We start from the raw sequence: 21,280 nt of genomic DNA on the forward strand, positions 1-21,280 counted from the left end.
TTTTTTTTTCGTTTTGTATCCATGAATTCTATTTTGGAGGCCACGTCCATTCCCTCTTAGGCTAAGCTTCTGCTTCCCCTCTACGTAACGCCAAAAAGGCTCGTACGTCGGTCACATATTGCAAAGCTTCTAGCATAGGAACGAGATGGAGGAGGCCGTTATCCGTCGGGTCGTTGATCCAACCCTCAATGGGAATCGCATTATCTGGACAGTATCAGTTATCATGCTTGCCGTGACGGCTCTCAAGCGCCGGTTGACGAACCTTCGTGAAAAATATAGCTCATAGGACTGTTATCCAAGATCATCACTTTGCTCAAATCAGGCTCCACCGAGCTAAGGTCCTTGATATAGGCACCATTACGGAAAGTACAATGCTGGCGGTAATACCGCGCATGGAAATACTTTCGCTCTTGCTCCAGCCAGTCGATCACGGGGTCGGCATACTCTTGAACACTGGCAGTGAAGATAACCAGCTTATACCATTTACAGATCTTGCGGAGAAATTCATCACAGTGGGGCCGCTTGTGCACATAATACAGGATGGGGTGTTGTGGTCCTAACGTCGTCGGCGGTGCCCCCGGGCTGAGAGCAGTCGTCATCGGCGCGGCCAATTTAACCTCAACCATGTGGCCGCTGGACATGCGTCCTCCCTTGGCCAGTGAGTGGATGAGGGTTTCATCTAAATCAAGGATCAAAGTCTTCTGGGGAGCCCTATATGTGCGCGACGTGACTGTGTAGGATGGTAGACGGGGTGGAATCAGCGGCCGAGGAGGAACGGGCGAATGAGGGTACCTAGTAACCTTGTGGATAGATGAAGACGTCGGCGATTTCAGGCTATCTGGGTTTACGGGTCCAGTTTCTGACGACCGATCGAGATCCACACTCTGTGATCGGCGCTGCCTTTGTCGTTTCAGAGCTTCTTCGTTATGGAGCTTAATCCGTATGGAACGACGAGGAGTGCTTTCATCCGACATCTGGTCCGACTTTGAAGATTTCGCTTTCAAGGATCGATTTCTATTACCCGAAGAGCCCTTGAGGGCCTTCCGATCACCTTCGGACTCAGAAGTGCTCGAGGCAATAGAATCTCGCGACCTGTGGCTTTTCAACTTTCGCGTGGAGCCCTGCCGTCGTCTACTTTCCGTCCGTTTAACACCTTTCGCCGATGTGTTTGCGCTACTGGCAGAGGAACCGAACAGGAATCGCCCCAACTTTCTCACAGGAGCTATGGGGGAATAACGCCCATCATCCTCGCGAAAGCATTGGATTGCAAATATACCGGGTGCGGCCAAAGTGGACAAGATGAATTTGATTGCTTCGGCAACTGCGTCGAAAAACCGCTGTGCAACAAGACCTAGTGTACTGTTTGCAGCGAATGAACCGTCTTTATGAAGCCCTCGTATCAGTGGTGATTTCTCATCCAACGTAAGGCCAAGCTGGTCATCTTCCTGTGCTAACCCAGACCCATCGTCGCTACTCTTCTCAAAAACGTCTGCCGAATGGAAGTCGTGGCTGCTGTAAGACCGGAGTTTAGAGAGATCCGCCGGTGCAGTTACTGGTGGGATATCTCCTTGCGAACGTGATCTCTGACGGTTACGGTTTGAATGGGAAGATTGGCCAATGACTCGGGACGAAAGTATGTTCAACGAGTTCATCTTCCAACACAGCCCACGGGTGTCCGGGCTGGCGCAGCTATCTAAGGGAGAACGTGCTGGTTAGCACTCGTGCAGTGTAGGAACAACAATGTCGGACATGGATCGATGTAAGGCAGCATTGGGATTGCAATGGGATATAGAAGATGCTCGTACGAACCTCAATGCGCCAGTTGACAACCCGTGTCTCAGAACCACACTTATACCAGCTCTGTTCGATGAAGTGATAGCCGACGGGTAGACCAAAGGTCCCAGTCGTATCGGTCGGGGAGATTCTGCAGGAGAAAGAAGATACGGAACGGAAGGAAAGACCGATACAAAGGCACAGCCTCTCAGCCAGGAACACGAAGTGGTCTAGTAGCCGGAGACGTCAGAGAGGTGTGTGGGGAGAGACGCTCATACATACTACTCCAGGTTCAGAAGTGGTCTGCTGTCAGGCCGTCCCGGAATTAGTCCCAGATGCCAGCAGCACGTTGGGCCGAGCGGCAGCTCTAAGCGGCGGGCAAAAACTCCCTCCGTCACATCCCACCAAACGCCAAAGAAACCTCCTCCTCTTTCCTCCTCACTTTTAGCGCTGCCCCTCAACCACCGGTATTTTTTCCGCCCCAAAAGTCAAGTGAGTTTTTGGTCCCCTCATTTATCTACGTCTTGGTTATTTGGAGTCGCATACATGTCCTACGATCTGTTCTTGGGGTATATATAGAAACTGTGCGAAATTACCGTGTGCGGCATGACTCAATCTGCTAACCATTGTACATAGATTCCAAGGATCAACCTGTCTTCAGTGCGCAGCGCTTTTCACGCAAAGAAATACCAGCATATACCACAAACTATGCCATCCACATCTATGGCTTTGACGCCAGGCTTGGCGTCCTTTCTCAGGTCGTTGAAGACCAATCCGATTGACACATCTATTGATAATCTGATCTCGTGCGTTCTCACCGTCATTGTACATTCCGCGCAGTCGCTAGGTATATTAACGAACGTCCAGACTCCTCAAGCGAAGACAAATTCGCCACTCCCGATCATGCGCTACCGCGACCGCTTACCTTCTCCTTCGTGTCATCTCGGCCTGTCGGACATCAGATGCAGCTAAGCTTATTGAGCGGGTCCAGAGTGTGGGAAGGCGGCTGGTGGCTGCGCAACCCAAGGAGATGGTAGTCGGTAACATTGTCAGGCGCGTACTGGGCCTGATTCGGGATGAGGCCGAAGATGACAGAGAAGCCGACTTTAACCTGAGTGAAGCAGGCTCTGAGAGCCAGCCTCAAACGCCCCGTGCCTTGGATGGTTAGCTCTCGCCATTCCGCATTATATGTGTGATTTGGAGGCGCTGACAATTGTATAATAGATCCTTCTGAATATTCGTCTGGTCGTTTCGAAGGCTCGGACCGAGGGTCTTCCCGACCACCTTTGTCGCAGCCCGCCCCGATCTCCATGTTCAGCCTACTTTCACACCCGGAGCCCGAAACGTCTCTTCCCGGCACTCCTGCATCGGCGTCCCCATCCGGAAGATTGCTGGGGCACGTACAAAGCAAGGACATTCGTGCCGAGGTTCTCGAAGGTGTCAATGAGATTATCGATGAATTGGGTCAAGTAGACGACCAGATTGCGGCCTATGCCCTCGACCATATTCACTCCAACGAGATCATCCTCACCCATACATCGTCCACTACCGTCCAGAAGTTCTTACTGAAAGCTGCCGCTAAGCGGAAGTTCACCGTGATTCACGCCGAATCATACCCAAACAACCACGAAGCGACCCATGCCACCGTCAGCGGCAACAGTACTGGCGATGAAGAGATCCTGAGCACCGAATCTTTCCAGAAGCCTCTGATCGCTCTGGGTATCACAGTCATCCTGATCCCGGATTCTGCTGTCTTCGCGCTCATGTCTCGAGTCAATAAGGTCATCTTGGGCACACATTCCGTTCTTGCCAATGGTGGGCTGGTTGCCTCCGCAGGTACCCGGGTTATTGCTCGCGCAGCAAAGGTGCACCAGACCCCTGTGGTGGTCGTGAGCGGTGTATACAAACTTAGCCCTGTGTATCCGTTCGATTTCGACTCGCTGATCGAATATGGTGACTCCAGCAACGTTATCGGCTACGAGGATGGCGACTTGGTGGATCAGATCGACGTTCAAAATCCTCTGTACGACTACGTCCCGGCAGAGTTGATCGACCTCTATATCACCAATCTGTGGGTTCCCATACATTATGTATATTCTTGTCTAGCGGAGCTAACTATGGACGTTCTTTTACAGGGGAGGTCACGCACCGTCCTATCTTTACCGTATTGTGTCCGACCACTATCGCAAGGAGGATATCAGCTTTTAAGCGCCTTGTTGAAGAGAAAAAAAAACCAACGAAAAATGAAGAAAAGGAGTTGGGTATTAGAAAAGCATGGTTACATACGGGCGTAAGGATTGTAATAGACAAAATATGAGGGACGATACCCACGGGGCAAACAATCAGACTCAAGGCACACACACGTAGTTTACCCTAAATGGAATAGTAATGAATCAAGATCATATGATATGGATCATGCGATAAGATTAATAAGATGGATATTGTACCCGGATTTCCCAGCCTAGAACCCAAGCTATATCATTGCGAAAATCGTTACGGAAATCTCGAGCGCCCAATGCATACTACAAAGGCTAAGAGGAGACGGAGGATTGAAGTTTGAGACTTGATATTTTAGGGCCCTTCCCAAAGATATAAATCATGGCGCCATCTTTTAAAAGTATATCAATCGTAGTAGCTGCAATTTATTTGCAGGGTCATCCGTCCTGAACCATAATTTCCAGACCAGACCATAGACTGAAGATAGATCCCATCGTAGTAATCTTCCAATGTTCCATGGAATGGGCCCTTTCCCATCGTTCCCGCTGCAATCATTCGTTCGCGCAATTCTCTAAGAACGGGGCTTCTCCTTCTTCTCCTTCCAGAGGGCGAGCAGGGAGACACCGGAGACCTTGACGACCTTGAAACGGACACCGGGAATATCACCCTTGGCCTTACCCTTACGACCGAAACCGGCAAGGAGAACCTCGTCGTTCTCGTCGATGAAGTTAAGGCAACCGTCGTTGGGGACTGCGAGTTGAACCGTTAGCACAATTTGAACCACATCCTTCCACGTCTGCCATTTCGTTCGATTCCCTCCATGCCCATCTTCAATCAAATCCACCACCCCAACATCACCAGACCATTCTCATTTTCCGTATTTGCAGCACATGGTATAACTGTAGGAGAGAAAAGAGGGCTACCCACCGAAAGCAGCGACCTTCTTGCCGTTCTTGATCAACTGGACCTTGACACACTTGCGAATAGCGGAGTTGGGCTGCTTGGCCTCAACACCGACCTTTTCGAGGACGATACCCTTGGCGTGAGAAGCACCACCGAAGGGAGAGGACTTGTAGGCTGTACCGAGCAGGCGCTTCTTGTAGTGAAGATCGGCCCAACGGTTCTCACGGCGGGTGTTCGCGAGCTTGCGCGCGGCGTTAAGACCACGAGGCTGTCCCTTACCCATCTTGGCGGATTATGTTCGAAGGACGGTCTGTAGAAAAAGAATATGCGTTAGATCTTGCTGTGGCAATCTGAGGCTTGGTGATTTCGTGATTTGTGGAGGGGACGTGGATTTCAAATGTACATGGCCGGGGCGGTGGAAAATCAAAAATCAAATAATTCGATGTTGAACGGAAGTCCCTAGACACGAATATATTTCATCAAAAAATAGCAGCAACAATATACATACCGACTGATATAGATTGCCGAAAGGCCTGATGGGGATGGTTGTCGAGAGTCGAAGGGTTCCTTTCACGGCCGGCGGTGTCGCTGAAGGCTCACCAAAATGTTCTGCTGTGCGCGCTCCGCCCTAATCGGCCGCTAAGCGAGGCACGGGATCGGAACAACTCCCGCCGTCCTCCGATATCGATAAGCCCGCTTATCAGTGACCGTCAGCATTGATTGTCTGCGGAGATTAAGCTCCCTTTATTTACGGCTGTCAATTGGAGCTTCTTCTGTTATAGTTCGCCTGCCAACAACATATACATTTCGAGCACCATGGATGCAGCTCCGAAACTAGAGAATCTCAGGAAAATCCCCTCTGCGCGTCTCCCTCCCCCGGTCCTCTTTCAAGGCCCACCTACTTCCCATAATGGATCTAACATATCTCTCACACCTCCGGTGCCCCCTGTTTCTCCAGGTGGAGGGGTTCAGCGTCCTGCGCTACAACGGAATCGCTCCTCTCGGCATCAAGGCGGCCTTGAGACTCCAGGCTCTCTTTCGCCCTTTTTATCTCGTACACAGTCAAAAGGCGAAATAGATCGCTCGGACGCCATCTGGCAAGAAATGCAGAATGCCTTGTCAGAGGTCGAGCTGAGCGCGGTAGCGAGTGAACATGTTTTTGGCGAGAAGCACTCTGAGGCCCTTGAAGACCTGCGAACGAAACAGCTGAAGCTTGCACAAGCCTGGGCTAGAAGCGAAGCTGATGAGGTAGTTGATCCGAAGAATGCCGCTACCAAGAGTCAGTCGAGACCAAGGGTATCCTCTCGAGCCGCCAGTCCCACAGGAGAGCCAACCGCAACGGACGATGCCTCCCAGAGGAACCTAGATGAGGAAACAGAAAAGGACATTCTTCTGGCGCGCGAGAGGCGTGAAGCGAATGATCGCTATTTCGATCGGGTCAACAACGGTGTGTTGGATGTGGTAGCTAAGCTTGAGGAGGTTGCTCAAGCTATGCGCGCCGTGGAGAGGGAGAGCAGAGACATATGGAGTGATAATGAAAGCATAACCACGGAGACCGCATCAACGGCTAACACTGGATGAGACTGTCAGAAGCCTATGAAAAATTGATCATCTGTGGACACCGTACAAGGCCTCTAGCCCTGTGGCTTGAAATGTATTACGTGCCATTTTGACTGACAGTCAACGGGTACATTCCATCAATTCCACCAATGCCCTGCATTGGCGGGGTTACTACCACTTACGAAGCAAATGGGGATTCTATCGTCCTGGTAGTGTTGCTATCACCAAAAACCATTTGCAGTCTGCATGGCCTGTGGCATTGTGAGAAAAGGGTCATGGTTATTATTGACGTTTAAAAATGCGACAGTGTCGTCATTCAATGCATGGAAATGGTAAGGTTGGACCGACAAGGAAAATATTAATACATGAGAAACGCTAGTTAATGACAGACAAAGAAAGGGTATCTGGACATATTAGCTCGCCAACGTCGAGCAACTCCAATGAACATGTACTCAGCCAAATTGACTCTACTCCCTCTTTACAAGTCTCACCACAGTCTTCCACCCTTCCAGCGCCGTTTCTCGCATGTCTTCCCACCGACTTTCGTTTGCCTTTTTTGCCAACTTTTCCACTTCCTGGTTCCAATGATGCTTCAGCAAGTCCTCCATAGTAGGCCGTGCTGGCTCCGTTGTTTTACTATCTGGTCGAGCGCTATCCTTCGGGGCTAGTCGGCGGTCGTAGGCGCCTATAGGCGATGATAACCGATTTAGAGCTTGAGTTTGTTGACGTATAGCATCACGTTGTTCCAGGCGAATAGACCGATGTACTTGAACGGTTAAATATAAGGCGGTTGTAGTTAAGGCAAATCCGCTGAACTATTTCTCATATCAACTGACAGTTCGGCACATGCTTTCGAGTCAAAGAGGGAGTTGTTAACTTACAAACCCGGCGAAGAAGCCCATATCTGCGTCTTTGTTTTATGAAGTAAACTGATTCTCAAAAGGATAGCGCAACACTTTCCGACTGCTGCAAGATAGGTGGGGGAGGAAGCCCTTCCTCGGCGCCGGCCGAAAGAACAGCAGTCACGACTCGCAGATCCTGAATGAGCAAACCGGCGACTGGATACTCTTTTATTAATGCAGGGAGATATGGCGAGTCAAATTAAATCCAAAGCAAGAGTAAAATGTGTGATATTGAAAAGGATAGGCTCGTCTGCTTGTCTAGATGAAAGAAACAAATCTGCAAGTATGGGGAGTTTCTGTCGCGCGGATCGGGAATGCCATTCGAGCACTCCGATTGGCTGCCGCGGAGGAACGAATCTTTCCACCGTCCTGGAAGGTGGTCGAGCATAACGGCTGTGAACTGCAACTTCATCTTAATATCGCCCAACTCTAATTTCGCCTTTCTCCCCTCTCCCCTGTCCTTCGGCTTGCTGTAGGAACAGACTTACGACCTTTTATACACCACACATCTTCGTCATCCGCCAATTGTCACGGCAGAGACAACCAAAAAAACAACCGAATAAAAACACCTTCCGCATATACCTATCACAATGGCCGGTGGTGCAGCCAAGTATCGCCATCTTAGCCGCAAGTCCTCGCACAGACAGGCTCTTCTTCGCAACTTGGTCACCTCACTCTTCAAACATGAGTCGATCACAACAACATGGCCCAAGGCCAAGGAGGCGCAACGGCTGGCCGAGAAGTTGATCACATTGGGCAAGAAGAACACAGAAGCGAGTCGGAGACAGGCTTTGTCGACCTTCTATGTATGTGGGAATCCGATTCTTCATATTTTTTATAATTCCGCGTCGAGGGAATCCACTTAGAGAACAGGGAGAATGTTGCATGACAACTTTCCCCTTCATCTTTGTGACTTATCTTCATGATATCGGTTCTTCTTACAATTAGTACTAATCGGATTCCAGACTCCTCATGATCTCCTTCCTAAGCTCTTCGGACCCCTTCGTGAACGCTACGCCGAGCGTCCCGGTGGTTACACCCGGGTACTACGTGTCGAGCCCAAGAAAGACGATCAAGCACCTAGCGCCATCCTGGAACTCGTCGACGGACCCAAGGATATGCGATTCGCGATGACGGCACGCACCGTCGCCCGGCAGCGGGCCCAGGGTCTGGATACTCTCAATGAACTGACACGGTTGAATGTACAGAAGGTAACGCGGTTCCGAAAAGACGGCATTGACGACTTGGAGCAGGAGATTAAGAAGCTGGAGCTTGACGGCCGGAAGGAAGAGAAGGCCAAGAAAGCCCAGGAGAAAGAAGACTCGAAGCAATAGATGCACATAAAATCAAACCGTTGAATCAGGGTAGGGATTGTCAAAGGTTCGGCGAATGGGGCACTGGATCGCAGCGACCTAAGTCTGACTGGTGCTTCTGTATCTGTACATTTTTTTCCTCAATGGTCTCATGTCTTTTTCGTTGGTCTTTATGATCGTGTAATTTTAGCTGTTGTTTTCTAGATACAGAGATGGGCTTCCGCTTATTCATAGACCGTCGTCGTTTATCCTGTAAGTGGATACGTGATGTAGCCTGTATCAAGCCGTGGCCATGAAGGATAGACTAAGAGTGAACTGTGTATATCCTCTGCTGCTGACGACTCCTGTTCTCCCTGGCCTGGTTGCCTGATTATCGCCTGAGTACTAGCCTGACTGTCACGATCTGCCTCTGCATCAGTCATCACACTTGCAGAGAGCAAGTCACGCTTCTACTCCAAATCACCAAAGAGAATATGTGCATATCTCAGACATGGATGCATTTCTCACGACGAATTATGCAGCAACGGCTTGTTCTGATAAGACTTATTCAGGGTTCATCTTTGCAACAGAGAGTCACGACAACGAGCGGTCTGTGCTTAGAGATGAACTTCCGAAAGCTCACGATGTCCTGCGACCCTGGGAATTATCGTTGACCATCGCTATAATATCGAAATCTCGACGGACAAAACGCCTTAAGGAGCCGCAGGTTTACATTTGATCTGATATATGTACTAAAACCGGTATCGGTAAAGGAGGCGTGCGGGATCCCAAAGTCAGGGCATATGATAACACCCACATCCACGAACTAGATTGACACTTCCTAGTCAAAGATATTGTGCTATCTGTCTTTCATCCATGCCTCTGAGCTACAGCAGTTCTGCAGCTCTGGGTCCCGCGGAGTCCAGCGAGAGCTTGAAGACTGTAGGGATTGGGACAAATACGACATTTACGGCTTGCTCACAGGTACAACAGCCGGGCCGAGGTGGCCTGATCTTTGTGGAGTCAGCATCTTCTCTTATGGGTTCGCATCTTCGAAGAGTTGTTTCATTACAGAGTATGGCGGCGAAATGAAATGCCTTGTTGGGGCCCTGGACCAATGAAAAGACATGCGCAGACTAGTAGAAGTCTTGGGCAGTCCACTGCTATTCCTCTTTGCTCCTGGCGGAGTATGTGCTCTGCCGGCAAGTTATCCCAAATCCCAGGGGCTTGGAAAGGTACAGTATCCCATTGGACTCCACCAGCATAGCAGGTACAGCATGGAAGTCTGTGTAGAACACGGTTGGAATGATGTACCCACTACTTTACCCCAGCTGTGACCCACTTGGTGCATCGACCGAAATACGATGTCGATACGATGTTATTCAAGCCTCCAATTGGCTCATAAATTTATATGAGTAAGCTGACCCTGAGCCCTAATTGTCGTATAGAGCGTATACGATGTATACGATGATGGCTGAGGTCGAAGGTATCTATGTAAACGAATATGAGCTTTTACTGCTATAAAGGTCTGTCGTTGTCTTGCTTCAGCGATCTGTTTCTATTCGGACCACACAAGCTTCTCAAGCAGACCTCTCTTCTACCGATTTTCGTTCTCTCCCTATTTAAGGCATTCGCTTCGTCAGAGTCCTTTTCGTACATAATATCGACTACTGACATCTCACAATGACTGTCGCCTTACATGAAGACCCCGACCTTGCATTAACCAAGGCCATGCACGGAAAGTCGGCAGAAGAGAAGAATGCCTTCTTCGCTATGCTTAAAAAGAACAATGCCGCACACCGTGAGATCACAAATGAATATGTGCGGCGGTGGCGGACGGAAAAGGGCATCGACGGCACAACCGACGAGGCCCGAAAGGAGAGAACAACTGAGTACATGGGTGTGGTCAACAAGTGAGTGGCCTTCCTGCTGCGATGCGTCTCGCCAATGGTAGACATCTGTTTGCTAACTGATCAACCTGCATAGCTACTACGACCTTGCGACAGACTTTTATGAAGAAGCATGGGCACAGTCATTTCATTTCTGTCGGTTCACTGTCGGCGAATCGTTCCTCCAAGCTCTAGCGCGCCACGAGCATTACCTGGCATATAAATTGGGCATTAAGCGGGGAATGGAGGTTCTGGATGTTGGATGTGGTGTTGGGGGTCCGGCGCGAGAGATTGCTCGGTTCACTGGGTGCCAGGTGGTTGGAGTCAACAACAATGGATATCAGATCGCACGTGCAACACGGCATACGCAGAAGGCGGGTCTGCAGGAGCAGGTTTCCTTCTTTAAGGGTGATTTCATGGTGAGTATAATGGAGCCGTATTCACAATTATCATGGCTGTTTGTCTCTCTGACTATCGATCTAGCATCTTGATTTCCCAGATAATACAGTCGATGCAGTCTATGTCATCGAAGCCACAGTCCACGCCCCAAGCCTTCAGAAAGTATATGAGCAGATCTTCCGTGTGCTTAAACCAGGTGGCCGTTTCGGTGTATATGAATGGGTCATGACGGATCGTTTCGATGAGTCTAATCCCAAGCATCGTGCTATTCGACTCGGGATTGAGCGCGGCAATGGCATTGTCAACATGCGTACTCAAAATGAGGCTGTCGAAGCTATTCAAGCAGCGGGTTTCGTTCTCGAACATGAAGAAGACCTAGCAACACGACCAGACCCTATTCCATGGTACTACCCTATTGCAGGAGAGCTGCGATACGCACGAGGCCTTTGGGATCTACTCACTGTTCTGCGCATGACGAAATTCGGACGAGGAGCGATGGGTTACCTGCTATGGACGCTGGAAACTCTGCGACTGGCCCCATCTGGAACAGCCGAAACAGCCACCGAGCTCGCCAGTGGTGGTGATAGTCTTGTCGAAGGGGGTAGGCTTGGCCTTTTCACTCCTATGTATTTTATGATCGGGCGGAAACCTGATCTTTAGACTTGGATTCGGGAGACTAATACGGAGTTCATGGTGTTGCATATGTTAAGAAAGTTAACTCGAAATATTTGCCTGTCAATATCACTTCATTTCCATAATACTACTACTATCTGGCTGCACGAAAAGAGTCACACGAGGCCTGCATATGCTTGTCTGGTATAAGCACTAGGGATATAGGAAGGTTAGCAAACCCCGGAATTCTTTAACCGGTTAGTACTAGTAAGATATTCTTACATATCTGGTTTCCCCATAGCACACGGAATGGTTCTTAGCTCCATGGCCTGAAAGTAGGCAGATAATCTGTGTCTTATCAATCAGCTGTGGCGGCCCACAGACTATGACTAGTCTTAACCCTAACACTATGGCCTAGCTCAGGAACATCCTGCCACTAGGGGTATACCTAGTAGATACAATATGATATTAACTGATGCTTGGATAAGTTCACCGTATCCTAAGCCTATCAGAACCTGCAAAGAAGATCAGATAAGATAAACAGAAAGGTTACATCCAAACTATTTACCGTTTCCGGTCACGACGTAAGCACTCTGGAATGCAACATCCGGCACGTCCGACAGTCCCTTCTTTGCGTTTTCCTTCCAAAGATATTTCCATGTCAGTCCACTTGACGTGAAAGACCCGGAACGATGGGGTAATTGGAAAAAAGGCCATTTTTATAAAACAAAACATTGACATTTTCGGTGTTTCGATCTGCTTAGTTCAGTTCATATACACTTCTACCAACATATCTGCAGTTAATCTTTGCGAATATGACGGCTGAACCTAAAGAAATCCCACAGGGGGCTGCTGTGGAGGCAGGCCGAGACCAGAACTATGTGGCTATAGCCGATGATGAAGCCGAGGCGAAGCTAAATGGGCTCAGAGAAGCGCATGGTGTAATGATACCCACACCGTATTCACCATCCCCCGATGATGGAAAAGACTAATTTTGGTGCCAATCGCTGTTTAGGCCACCTGGGATAGCCCAGATGATCCTCAGAACCCGTACAACTGGTCGCTGACCCGCAAGGTCTCCATTGCCATCGTCGTGTCCTGCGGCCAACTGGCCACTCTCATGTCGACCAGTATGATGGCTGCGGCATTGAACCAGATTGCAGAGGATGTGGGCTTGAGCATTTCTGTCACGCAGATCTGCTTCTCAATCTTTCTTCTTGGCTTGGCATTTGGGCCCTTTCTCGTCGCTGCCTTGTCCGAAATATATGGCCGGAAGTTTGTCTGGTTGATTTCGAATGCCTGGTACATTCTTTGGAACTCACTCTGCCCAGTTGGAAACAACGCAGGGCTCATGATGACCGGGCGGTTCCTTGCAGGCTGTGGAGCGAGTGCCGGTGTCACGGTGAGTGATTGCCTGTAAAGACTATCCGTGGGACAAGATAGCTGACAAGGACACAGCTCACAGCACCTATCATGGCGGACCTGTTCCATGCCAAAGACCGTGGAAAGTCCCTGGCACTGGCCACCCTTATCCCCTATCTGGGACCAGCAATAGGGCCCATAATGGGCGGTCTAGCCTCACAACACATCCACTGGCACTGGCTCTTCTGGATCCTGTCCTCATTCGAGGCACTCGTCACCGTCATCGGCGCAGTCATCATGAAAGAATCATATACACCAGCCCTCCTGCGCCGCAAGGCAAAAGCACAGAACCCAAACCTCTACCCCGAGAACAGCCCCCTGACGCAGCAATTCTACATCGACCTCTTCACCCAACTCCGAAAGAACATCTACCGTCCCCTCCGTCTCCTCATAACCCGCCCCATTATCCAGCTTCTGGCCATCGTCTACGGCCTCGACTTCGGCATCTACGTCCTCATGCTCTCCACCTACGCCAACCTCTGGATCGACCGCTACCACCAATCAGAAACAATCTCCAGCTTAAATTATCTCGCCATCGCCATCGGCACCACAATCGGCGCCCAGGCCGGCGGCCACCTCATGGACTATATTTTCCGCCGTATGCGCGATCGTCCCGGCGCGATCGTCACTCCCGAATTCCGCGTCCCTTACATGATGCCCAGCGTCCTACTCATCCCCATCGGCCTCGTCTGGTACGGCTGGTCCGCTGAGAACCACATCTCATGGGTCGTCGTCGATATCGGCGCCGCTATTTTCACCGCCGGCTGCTTCATGGTCAGTCAGGGCATGCTGGCCTATCTGCTGGATGAATTTGCCCATGCGGCGTCTGCTAATGCGGCTACGAGGATGTTGTCGAATATTCTCGGCTTTGCGTTCCCTATCTTTGCGCCTAGCTTGTATGATCGCTTGGGGTTTGGGTGGGGGAATACTTTGCTTGCTTTTCTGTATTTGGGGCTGGGTGTGCCGATTCCTTTGGTGCTTTGGTTTTGGGGCCCGAAGATTAGGGCTATCGGGAAGGAGGTTTAATTGGGGGGTTGTTCTGGGGTGGGGGGTTGGAACTTCGTTGTATGTGTGATTTATGTTGGTTCTGGTAGTGTGTGTTTGAGGTTTAATGCGAGTAGTGCTTTATAAAATGTTAATGATTCTTTATGAACGGCGATCCTATCTGGTTCTCCATGTATGGAGTATACACCGTATAATTCCAGGCCCTATACTGGTGTACCCTAGAGGAAGAGCTGGCTTAGCTACGTTTGAGATATCTTGAGTTCTTCATTCGGATCGAGATACTGGCATTTAGGACGCGCAAGGCATACGGGGAATTGTTGACCGCTTAAATAGAATCTATTTGAGAGTCTATACTGCTGGGTTACAACTAATAGAGGGAGTGAAAAGAAAGAGCATAGAACACAGCGAATCAACTTCGATCATGTTCGTAGTAAGAGTGTACTTAGTCAGATCCCTTTAGGTAGCTGAGTTATATGGACTAAGCCCTGTTTCGCGCACCTATAGTCGTATGTGTTGGATTATACTAGCTCTTTGGTTCATATGGAGTCTACCTATATGTACATCTGGCATAGTCTAGACAAAATCGGTTAGATTCTAGCAAGTCTTTTTGAGCTGGTATCCTGAAATCTATAGATACATGCATATGTCATCATAACATCGTGAAATAGTCTATGGGCGGAGCTTTTCTAGCAAAACATGCCGTCTATGGTGATGCATAGTGTTGAGCCAGCTGTGGGATTGAGGGTCCCCAGGAAGACCTGACGGGTTTGCGTGAAGAGCCATTCAGCATCTTCTCATGACACGTTGTGCAAGCTGATAGGCCTTTCAAAAGGGGTACTGGTGAAGGATTTCTAAGCCAACTAGCCCTGAATTGAGTTGCCTAGACTAGTAGCGTCAAATCTGAGGTGAATGCAAGGGCGCATTGCAGTAAGCTGTAGGCTTAAGTATTTTCATTAAACCTCGATCACGACTCGTTCTTTTCACCGTTCTCTGCAACAGCCTCTTCACGCTTTTCGAAGTGGCCCTGGATCCAGCAACGGTACATCTTCAGTTTCTTCTGGCGATTGACCACCAACCGTCGGTCATATGCCAGCGCGTGTATTTTAAAGGAACCGTCATTCTTGCCGATAACAGGCTTTTCACCTTCGGATTTCTCGGGGAGACCCTTCTCGGGGGTCCACCGACCCCACATTTCTTCGAGCTCGTCTCTATCAAAGAAGAACACACGAGTGCCATCTCCACGGACGTAGAAGTTCTCATCCAAATACCGACCCTTCTTGAATCGAACCTGAGCCAAGTCTCCCCGCCCGTAGTCACGGAACAAGACCTTACCACCAGGCTTCAGGACCCGGTAGATATTGCGAAGGGCCTTTTCCCACTGGTTCGGGTTGAGGGCGGAGAAAATGAAGATCAAAACCACAACGTCGACGGAACCCTCTGTCAGTCCTGGAGGAAGGGAGTCATTGTTCTCATCGGGTACGGCAGCGACATCCCAAACGTCGGCAGTGATGTGCTTCGGGTTATAGTGCTCGCTTTCCCGTATAACCTTGACGGCGTATTTCGAAAAGTCGCACGCATGGACCATGAGCTCTTCGTTCGCATTGTTGTTGATCAACGGGAATGCCGTGTTTCCTGCGCCTGCGCCAACCTCCAGAACGACCTTCTTTCCTGCATCGGGCCGGGTGACCTCTTCTAAGATGGGAAACTCTTGCTGCAGCCACTTGCGATCCTTGAAGAAGTTTGCTGTGTTATTCTTATAAAACAAGTTCCACCATTTGGCGGGGTCATTGTTGAAACGGAATTTGTCAAAGTCTGACGCGGGCGACTCGCGCTGTTTGGCGTATTGAACTTCTGCGAAGGCTAAGAACTCGTCATCCGGTTCGACGTGATCCCAGGCATTGAACTCGAAGACGTCGTCGCCTTGTTCTAGGTAGCGAGAACCGAATTGAAAGGGATCACTGCGTTTGAGATTGTTGGAGGGGTCGTGCGAACGATGCGGGGCAACCATGGGAGGTTGAACCTGTTGGGTGACTTTTATAATGTCATCGTAGGAGTGAGCGTTTTCTGGAGCCATCTTCCTAGAAACCGAAAAGAACGTTATGCGGCTCAACGAGGGTATGCAAGATAGACCGCAATCAATGGAGGGGAAAGAAATCTTGTTGCGGAGAAAAAGAGAAAAGATCTGGTGGGGAAAAGAAAAATATACCCATCGCTGCCTCAGGCGCCAACCGTATCTGTGGATCCCCGAAACGCTATCTTCGACGCAGCCAATCAAAAATGTGGATGCCTGAGAGGATCAGCGACAAGCCTGAGGTCTCACTGCCTCAGGCATTCACAAATACGAATGTCCCCCATTCTGATTCCAACTTTCCATTTGAATGTCACTTCGCTTTCTCCTCACTTCCACTCATTCCTGCATACTGTGTCCTTGTCTGGCCATTTCGCTCCCACCAGTGCATAAATTGGCATCATCACCCCACGGGGACACTCTGCGGGTGCCGACCATGATGCTGGACATGCTCTGAGCACAATTCATCTTTGCTCCACTCTTATCAGGTCGACCGCATTGACCATCGGTACATCGTATACAGATCCCCCATTAGTCATAAAGGCCTATTTCTCGATTTCACTCCTCTCGTTGGAGTCATTAGATATTATCCTTCACATCCTCATTGCTCAGACCTTTTCTTGAATTATTTGCCGAGTCACCATGTCTATTTTCAACATCCTGTGCGGTTGCGTGACCCGCAGTTCCCCACTGTCATCTCAACCGCCGCCTCAGCCTCGTCATCAACCACCCCAAAATAGAGACAATGGCACCACCACTCATAATAACGCCAACAATAGTCCCCCAGAGATAGATGATGAAGATGGCTACAGCCCCGTCGTCCCATTACCAAGATATACTCCACGGCCCGTGAGCATTCGGGAGAAAACCCTAGAAGCACACATGCAGGATCCACCCGTCTCATCCTCTGACTACGCCAGCAACTCTACATACTTCCAAGATGAGAAGGATCGTCTCGCCTTTGAAATGAGCTTGAATCGGAACCACAACCCAGAGGACCTGACCTCAGAGGCCTCGTCCGCTATCTCTTTCCCCAGTAGTTACGGGAATACCTCTACGGCAACGAGGGACACGCCGCCGCCGCCATATTCGTCTCGCGGTGTCTCTCCTGCACCGTCGAGGTCTATGTCGGTGTCTTCGTCTGGGTATCCACTGTCGCCACAGCAAGTAGCTATGATGCAGATTGCGCAGCCGCGACCTGTATTCCAAAGACCGGACAACTTGGTCCGGAATGTGTTGTCGCGAAGAAGTTTCGATGAACAGCATGAGTCTGGGAGACCACGGAGGTTCTCTTGGGAGAGTCAATAGTTGGCCCTCATAGTTTTGTCATTTGAGTGATCGGGGCATCGCTTGAGGAGCTTTGTCTTGTCTTTTCTCTTACCTCTTCCTACTCTATTCACACTGCTTCTTCACGCTGCCTCTTCCTCCACAGTCTTTTTATTTTCTCTTTTTCCTTTATTTCCTCGATACTATTTTTTGGCCACTGGAGCATTGCATACTTATATGAGTAATGATGGACCTTGGGAGGACTTTCTATCTATGCATGGATATGGGTAATTGGCGTTATAGGAACTATTGTTCGGCTTGATCTGCGTCATATAATGAGACTACACAGGACATAATACATATACATATATACTTGTTCAAACCAAGGGACTGGACTTTTTAAATGTGAGATACGACACTTCAAAACGCTCGAACGAACAAAAAAGTGCATAAAAACACCAACCAGCCCAGTCATAACAAGCGAACTATAACACCACCAAATCATATTGACTCGCTATCCGCTCCTGCACATGCTTGAGTAAATACCCACAAACCTGCGCCGGAAACTCCAGCAAACTGAGAATGCGCGGGTCGTCGCTCTCCTCCAGGTACATGCAGATTGCTACACACTCGGACTTGGCTCGCGTTTCCATCCACCAGACCTCAAGATCTACTACGAGGGCCAGCCACCAGCTGAGAATAATCAATGCAGGCGGATCCTTCTTCAGTAACTGGTCGTAGTAGTCCGGTAGCAGTCGGCCCATGTAATTGGTATAGTGGGTGAAGGTCTTCATGCTTCGCTCGAGGGAGAGCAATGGGGTCAACATTCGCAGAGGCCAGTGGTAGGGATTTGTTTCCTCGGTCGTGGTATCGTCTATGCCGCAGATTTCGGCGAGTTCCGGGTGTAGGTCGATGCGTCCGGGACGATGGTCGTCGTAGAGGGGGTTACCCTCACGAGATCGCCTGAAGACATCCCACCACATGCTTTGGGTCACCCAGGGGACCGTTAGCTGGAGGAGATGACGCAGACCGCTTTGAAGCATCAGCCAGTTTAGGGATTCGGGGTCGTCGGAGAAGACGAAGGAGCTGCGGGGGTTGTATTCTTCAAGACTGAAGGAGTGGATGGTCATTAGGAGACAGGCGGAGTAGAGGGGGTCCATGTTGTGTGGGCCGACGGCAGTGGAGATCTCCTCGGAGTACTGCTTGATGGCTTTTTGCCAGTGGTATGCCTCGACCATCGTGTATGTGTTGTCTTCGGGGTAGATGCGACGGAGATGGGATGTTGCTGCGCCGATGATGGCATGCATGAGGAACGGTGACTAGAGACCAGTTAGGTTTTCGATGGCCTGCTGAATGGGGATATGGCAGGGATACTAACATCGAACGCCAGCTGTATCATTTTACCCCTCATCATGTTCTGACTACGCTCGGAGCTGACGGTAGGGGTCGTAGCTTCATGGAAATGGTGTAACGCTCGAATATTAGAAGACAGACGACCATTTTTAGACTTCATCTGTAGCAGCTCGTCTATCTTGGACGAGACAGCAAGCAGCGACATTGTATATGTCGCTGATTCCTGCTCAGTCAAACCGGGGACTTTGTCGATAAAGTAAGATATAACACTCTTGCTGCGCGCAGAGTTAACTTGACCAGCGTCATAACTGCAGTCAACTCCATGCTTTTGGCATCGCAGGCAGTGGGGCTTAGTTTCGTCACACTAGGATCCTTCAGCCCTACATCCCTCCGAATACAAGGAGGTGTATATAAAAGGGCGGGAAGTACCTTGACTCTTCGTTGCTTGCATTTCACACATCCAGCGCGCGACTTCCGATGTGCTCGACGGGCATGATAGATCTTCCCGTTACCGTCTTCTGCGCCCGATGATTGGTATAAAGGTACACGAAATAGGCTCTTCCGGCCCTGTAAGATATCCGGGAGTGTTATGGGGTGGGTGCTGTGGGCCTGGCCTTTCTCAGTCTGCGAAGACTCGTCTGCAATAGCTGGCATCGCTTTTTTATAACCGACTTTCAGTCAACAGCTTTATGGTAGATATGTATGGAAAAGTAGAGGTCGAATATTAAGGCTTGTGCCTCCTTTTCCCATCATGCACGGAACGAATGATCAGCCTTTCGGTGGATGTGAGAGGAATACGAGGACTCAGCCCCATCGTCAGTGTTCCCTACATCATGGAACATTTGTTTGAAGCTTTCCAGACCCTCATTGGCGTGAGACACACCGCCTTGAGCCACAAAAGAAAGAACATGTTACTTGTAATCGTTGATACTCCGTCTGATATGGCACTTCTGGGGCATCGATCTGGACGGGGTATTTTTGTTGGATACTGAAGTTGACCAACTGAACGGATGATCAACCGACACGGGTGGGACTTGACCATCTCCCGAGGAGATCCAATGACTTCAACTATTGTAAAGTTCAAGTAGAATGCCTTGTACCATGTTCTATGTTCATGCACAATGAATTCTTAAATAGCAAACTGTTCCTCGTAAGCATCGACTGTACTGTCTCAGGGTCTTGGCGAACAGACCGCTGCAAGTAATTGGGAGATGCATGGTGTTAAGCATGAAAAGCCACGAAATGGATGCTATGGGGTATATGTGCTTTGTAGAAATGACAACTTGGAATGCATCTGCTAGTTGCATTTTCTCTGGTGTTCGCACGGTAGCTGGGGCCATAAATAAGGGTTTTCGCATGGACCATGTCACATACTGACCCATTTCCGTGAATACGAGCGTGTTTGGAATAATTCAGCAGGCGAAAGATTAGACAGGAGGTCTCCGACCATAATGCCTTGGAAACGATGCACAACTGACACGAAGTATAGCATAAAGAATTGCCGATTGTCAAGTATACACGCCGCTATTCCTAACCGGGTAGCTCTCGTATTCGGCCTTCAAGATCAACCATTTTGATTCTTGATATATCCTCGGAATGTTTACTTAAAAGCATAGCTCATGCGCATTGAACGAATCAAAATATTGAATACTATTGTCCTTTTCGAAAAAAGACTAATGCTCATTACTTCATACACAGCTAAAACGACCCATCAACTAACCAATCTGCGCATTGGAGAAGTCCATTTCTGTACCAGGATGTCAGTAAACCTTACGAGGCCCTAGGCAAGAAAGATAGTGTCTTAACATACCCGGATGTTCCGCCTGGAACTTCTTCAGAAGATCCATCTTGCGCTGCTCATCGCTGCTCATGCCACCGATTTCCTTCTGTCGCTGATCGTACATCATCTTCTCAACCATAGCTCTGGTCTCCCCGTCCAAATCACTCAACTTCGATGATTCAGGCGTGATCTTACTGACATCGATCTTGGGCGCAGAAGTCACCACATGCGGCCACCACTCGACCTTATTAACCTTGTCCAGATGAACCGCCACCTCCTTTCCAGGCGGTTGCGATGTCGTCTCCAATGTCCATGAGCACTCGTCAAGTATAACCGGGTGAGGAAGGTCTCCCTGTGGCACTCTTAGCTATCCCATCCTCACTGCCCAACGGTATCACCGGTTAGGGCGTGGCCTACCTCGATAATAGGCTCCTGCCCCTTAACCGCTACCTTGATCTTAGTCTTGGTCAAAACCACATCCAGATCCCTTCCCCTAAGATTTCCCGGTACGGGAATTGTCACGTCCACGTCTTTGATTGTCTGCGTCCACTTGTATGGCAGCTTCGCTTGCTCGGCGTCTTCCTTCGCCTTGCGCTCCTTCTCCTCGCGCTCGCGGTCAGCCAATTCGGTGGGGTTGGGCTCGCGTTCGGCCTCGGCAGAAGACATGGTTGGGTTTGGAATTTAGGCGGGTTCTCGAACGGTTTGCGGTAAGTTGGCTGATGCTAGTGGTTCTTAGTACCTGACTTGTTGCGGAGTGGGATGGTGGGGTAATGAAATGGGGTGGGTTGTGGAAAGTATAGGTGTACGCTTGGAATACCTTGACGGGAGGTTCGATAAAG

At 49.7% G+C, this 21,280-nt stretch overlaps 12 protein-coding genes across 12 annotated transcripts; 6 read left to right on the top strand and 6 right to left on the bottom strand.

The window, feature by feature from the left end:
- nemA (Nem1-Spo7 phosphatase catalytic subunit NEM1) lies at positions 1–2,068 on the bottom strand. Its single transcript, XM_032068955.1, has 3 exons — positions 1,810–2,068; positions 263–1,693; positions 1–204 (listed from the first exon to the last, which is right to left on the bottom strand). Exons 2-3 carry the CDS (start codon positions 1,650–1,652, stop codon positions 62–64), a joined length of 1,533 nt encoding a protein of 510 aa, XP_031921751.1. The 5' UTR covers positions 1,653–1,693; positions 1,810–2,068; the 3' UTR covers positions 1–61.
- A 129-nt stretch (positions 2,069–2,197) lies between these two features.
- Positions 2,198–4,147, top strand: BDV27DRAFT_137312 (translation initiation factor eIF2B subunit beta). The gene is made up of 5 exons (XM_032068956.1): positions 2,198–2,265; positions 2,410–2,579; positions 2,641–2,936; positions 2,998–3,844; positions 3,909–4,147. The coding sequence occupies exons 2-5, from the start codon at positions 2,482–2,484 to the stop codon at positions 3,979–3,981; spliced, it is 1,314 nt and encodes a 437-aa protein (XP_031921752.1). The 5' UTR covers positions 2,198–2,265; positions 2,410–2,481; the 3' UTR covers positions 3,982–4,147.
- A 15-nt stretch (positions 4,148–4,162) lies between these two features.
- rps23 (40S ribosomal protein uS12) lies at positions 4,163–5,474 on the bottom strand. Its single transcript, XM_032068957.1, has 3 exons — positions 5,402–5,474; positions 4,918–5,203; positions 4,163–4,740 (listed from the first exon to the last, which is right to left on the bottom strand). Exons 2-3 carry the CDS (start codon positions 5,174–5,176, stop codon positions 4,562–4,564), a joined length of 438 nt encoding a protein of 145 aa, XP_031921753.1. The 5' UTR covers positions 5,177–5,203; positions 5,402–5,474; the 3' UTR covers positions 4,163–4,561.
- A 165-nt stretch (positions 5,475–5,639) lies between these two features.
- Positions 5,640–6,697, top strand: BDV27DRAFT_65484 (DUF5315 domain-containing protein). Its single transcript, XM_032077206.1, has one exon. It carries the CDS (start codon positions 5,710–5,712, stop codon positions 6,472–6,474), a length of 765 nt encoding a protein of 254 aa, XP_031921754.1. The 5' UTR covers positions 5,640–5,709; the 3' UTR covers positions 6,475–6,697.
- On the bottom strand, positions 6,698–7,619 carry BDV27DRAFT_65483 (MICOS complex subunit Mic12 family protein). The gene is made up of 2 exons (XM_032077205.1): positions 7,335–7,619; positions 6,698–7,268 (listed from the first exon to the last, which is right to left on the bottom strand). Exons 1-2 carry the CDS (start codon positions 7,353–7,355, stop codon positions 6,921–6,923), a joined length of 369 nt encoding a protein of 122 aa, XP_031921755.1. The 5' UTR covers positions 7,356–7,619; the 3' UTR covers positions 6,698–6,920.
- BDV27DRAFT_137325 (mitochondrial 54S ribosomal protein bL17m) lies at positions 7,593–9,202 on the top strand. Its single transcript, XM_032068958.1, has 2 exons — positions 7,593–8,161; positions 8,321–9,202. Exons 1-2 carry the CDS (start codon positions 7,946–7,948, stop codon positions 8,687–8,689), a joined length of 585 nt encoding a protein of 194 aa, XP_031921756.1. The 5' UTR covers positions 7,593–7,945; the 3' UTR covers positions 8,690–9,202.
- A 1,128-nt stretch (positions 9,203–10,330) lies between these two features.
- On the top strand, positions 10,331–11,595 carry BDV27DRAFT_150236 (sterol methyltransferase; the record flags this gene model as incomplete). The annotated part of the gene is made up of 3 exons (XM_032071195.1): positions 10,331–10,560; positions 10,634–10,955; positions 11,020–11,595. 3 exons carry the CDS (start codon positions 10,331–10,333, stop codon positions 11,593–11,595), a joined length of 1,128 nt encoding a protein of 375 aa, XP_031921757.1.
- Positions 11,596–12,362: 767 nt separating this feature from the next.
- Positions 12,363–13,995, top strand: BDV27DRAFT_163360 (MFS transporter; the record flags this gene model as incomplete). The annotated part of the gene is made up of 3 exons (XM_032073539.1): positions 12,363–12,488; positions 12,563–12,949; positions 13,006–13,995. 3 exons carry the CDS (start codon positions 12,363–12,365, stop codon positions 13,993–13,995), a joined length of 1,503 nt encoding a protein of 500 aa, XP_031921758.1.
- A 494-nt stretch (positions 13,996–14,489) lies between these two features.
- On the bottom strand, positions 14,490–16,149 carry BDV27DRAFT_65513 (tRNA(Thr) (cytosine(32)-N(3))-methyltransferase). Its single transcript, XM_032077207.1, has one exon. The coding sequence runs from the start codon at positions 16,046–16,048 to the stop codon at positions 14,939–14,941; it is 1,110 nt and encodes a 369-aa protein (XP_031921759.1). The 5' UTR covers positions 16,049–16,149; the 3' UTR covers positions 14,490–14,938.
- Positions 16,150–16,924: 775 nt separating this feature from the next.
- On the top strand, positions 16,925–17,350 carry BDV27DRAFT_150239 (uncharacterized protein; the record flags this gene model as incomplete). Its single annotated transcript, XM_032071196.1, has 1 exon — positions 16,925–17,350. One exon carries the CDS (start codon positions 16,925–16,927, stop codon positions 17,348–17,350), a length of 426 nt encoding a protein of 141 aa, XP_031921760.1.
- Positions 17,351–17,624: 274 nt separating this feature from the next.
- Positions 17,625–19,574, bottom strand: BDV27DRAFT_137331 (Zn(II)2Cys6 transcription factor). The gene is made up of 3 exons (XM_032068959.1): positions 19,091–19,574; positions 18,687–19,025; positions 17,625–18,627 (listed from the first exon to the last, which is right to left on the bottom strand). The coding sequence occupies exons 1-3, from the start codon at positions 19,313–19,315 to the stop codon at positions 17,794–17,796; spliced, it is 1,398 nt and encodes a 465-aa protein (XP_031921761.1). The 5' UTR covers positions 19,316–19,574; the 3' UTR covers positions 17,625–17,793.
- Positions 19,575–20,329: 755 nt separating this feature from the next.
- On the bottom strand, positions 20,330–21,280 carry BDV27DRAFT_65522 (NudC domain-containing protein). The gene is made up of 3 exons (XM_032077208.1): positions 20,859–21,280; positions 20,472–20,793; positions 20,330–20,408 (listed from the first exon to the last, which is right to left on the bottom strand). Exons 1-3 carry the CDS (start codon positions 21,105–21,107, stop codon positions 20,377–20,379), a joined length of 603 nt encoding a protein of 200 aa, XP_031921762.1. The 5' UTR covers positions 21,108–21,280; the 3' UTR covers positions 20,330–20,376.

This window comes from Aspergillus caelatus (genome assembly GCF_009193585.1).
Source record: "Aspergillus caelatus strain CBS 763.97 unplaced genomic scaffold BDV27scaffold_315, whole genome shotgun sequence".
Taxonomy (NCBI): Eukaryota; Fungi; Ascomycota; class Eurotiomycetes; order Eurotiales; family Aspergillaceae; genus Aspergillus; species Aspergillus caelatus.

Excerpts from the sequence above, each read along its gene's own strand:
- nemA (XM_032068955.1), bottom strand. The coding sequence starts at position 1,652 with ATGAACTCGTTGAACATACTTTCGTCCCGAGTCATTGGCCAATCTTCC. Across the intron at positions 205-262 it reads GAGCTATATTTTTCACGAAG|ATAATGCGATTCCCATTGAG; the intron begins GTTCGTCAACCG and ends GATACTGTCCAG.
- BDV27DRAFT_137312 (XM_032068956.1), top strand. The coding sequence starts at position 2,482 with ATGCCATCCACATCTATGGCTTTGACGCCAGGCTTGGCGTCCTTTCTC. Across the intron at positions 2,937-2,997 it reads AACGCCCCGTGCCTTGGATG|ATCCTTCTGAATATTCGTCT; the intron begins GTTAGCTCTCGC and ends ATTGTATAATAG. Across the intron at positions 3,845-3,908 it reads GACCTCTATATCACCAATCT|GGGAGGTCACGCACCGTCCT; the intron begins GTGGGTTCCCAT and ends GTTCTTTTACAG.
- rps23 (XM_032068957.1), bottom strand. The coding sequence starts at position 5,176 with ATGGGTAAGGGACAGCCTCGTGGTCTTAACGCCGCGCGCAAGCTCGCG. Across the intron at positions 4,741-4,917 it reads CAAGAAGGTCGCTGCTTTCG|TCCCCAACGACGGTTGCCTT; the intron begins GTGGGTAGCCCT and ends TTCAACTCGCAG.
- BDV27DRAFT_65484 (XM_032077206.1), top strand. The coding sequence starts at position 5,710 with ATGGATGCAGCTCCGAAACTAGAGAATCTCAGGAAAATCCCCTCTGCG.
- BDV27DRAFT_65483 (XM_032077205.1), bottom strand. The coding sequence starts at position 7,355 with ATGGGCTTCTTCGCCGGGTTT. Across the intron at positions 7,269-7,334 it reads TGGGCTTCTTCGCCGGGTTT|TTCAGCGGATTTGCCTTAAC; the intron begins GTAAGTTAACAA and ends TATGAGAAATAG.
- BDV27DRAFT_137325 (XM_032068958.1), top strand. The coding sequence starts at position 7,946 with ATGGCCGGTGGTGCAGCCAAGTATCGCCATCTTAGCCGCAAGTCCTCG. Across the intron at positions 8,162-8,320 it reads AGGCTTTGTCGACCTTCTAT|ACTCCTCATGATCTCCTTCC; the intron begins GTATGTGGGAAT and ends ATCGGATTCCAG.
- BDV27DRAFT_65513 (XM_032077207.1), bottom strand. The coding sequence starts at position 16,048 with ATGGCTCCAGAAAACGCTCACTCCTACGATGACATTATAAAAGTCACC.
- BDV27DRAFT_137331 (XM_032068959.1), bottom strand. The coding sequence starts at position 19,315 with ATGCCAGCTATTGCAGACGAGTCTTCGCAGACTGAGAAAGGCCAGGCC. Across the intron at positions 19,026-19,090 it reads GCAAGCAACGAAGAGTCAAG|TGTGACGAAACTAAGCCCCA; the intron begins GTACTTCCCGCC and ends GAAGGATCCTAG. Across the intron at positions 18,628-18,686 it reads TGATACAGCTGGCGTTCGAT|TCACCGTTCCTCATGCATGC; the intron begins GTTAGTATCCCT and ends ACTGGTCTCTAG.
- BDV27DRAFT_65522 (XM_032077208.1), bottom strand. The coding sequence starts at position 21,107 with ATGTCTTCTGCCGAGGCCGAACGCGAGCCCAACCCCACCGAATTGGCT. Across the intron at positions 20,794-20,858 it reads GGCAGGAGCCTATTATCGAG|GGAGACCTTCCTCACCCGGT; the intron begins GTAGGCCACGCC and ends AGAGTGCCACAG. Across the intron at positions 20,409-20,471 it reads GTTCCAGGCGGAACATCCGG|AAATGGACTTCTCCAATGCG; the intron begins GTATGTTAAGAC and ends ATCCTGGTACAG.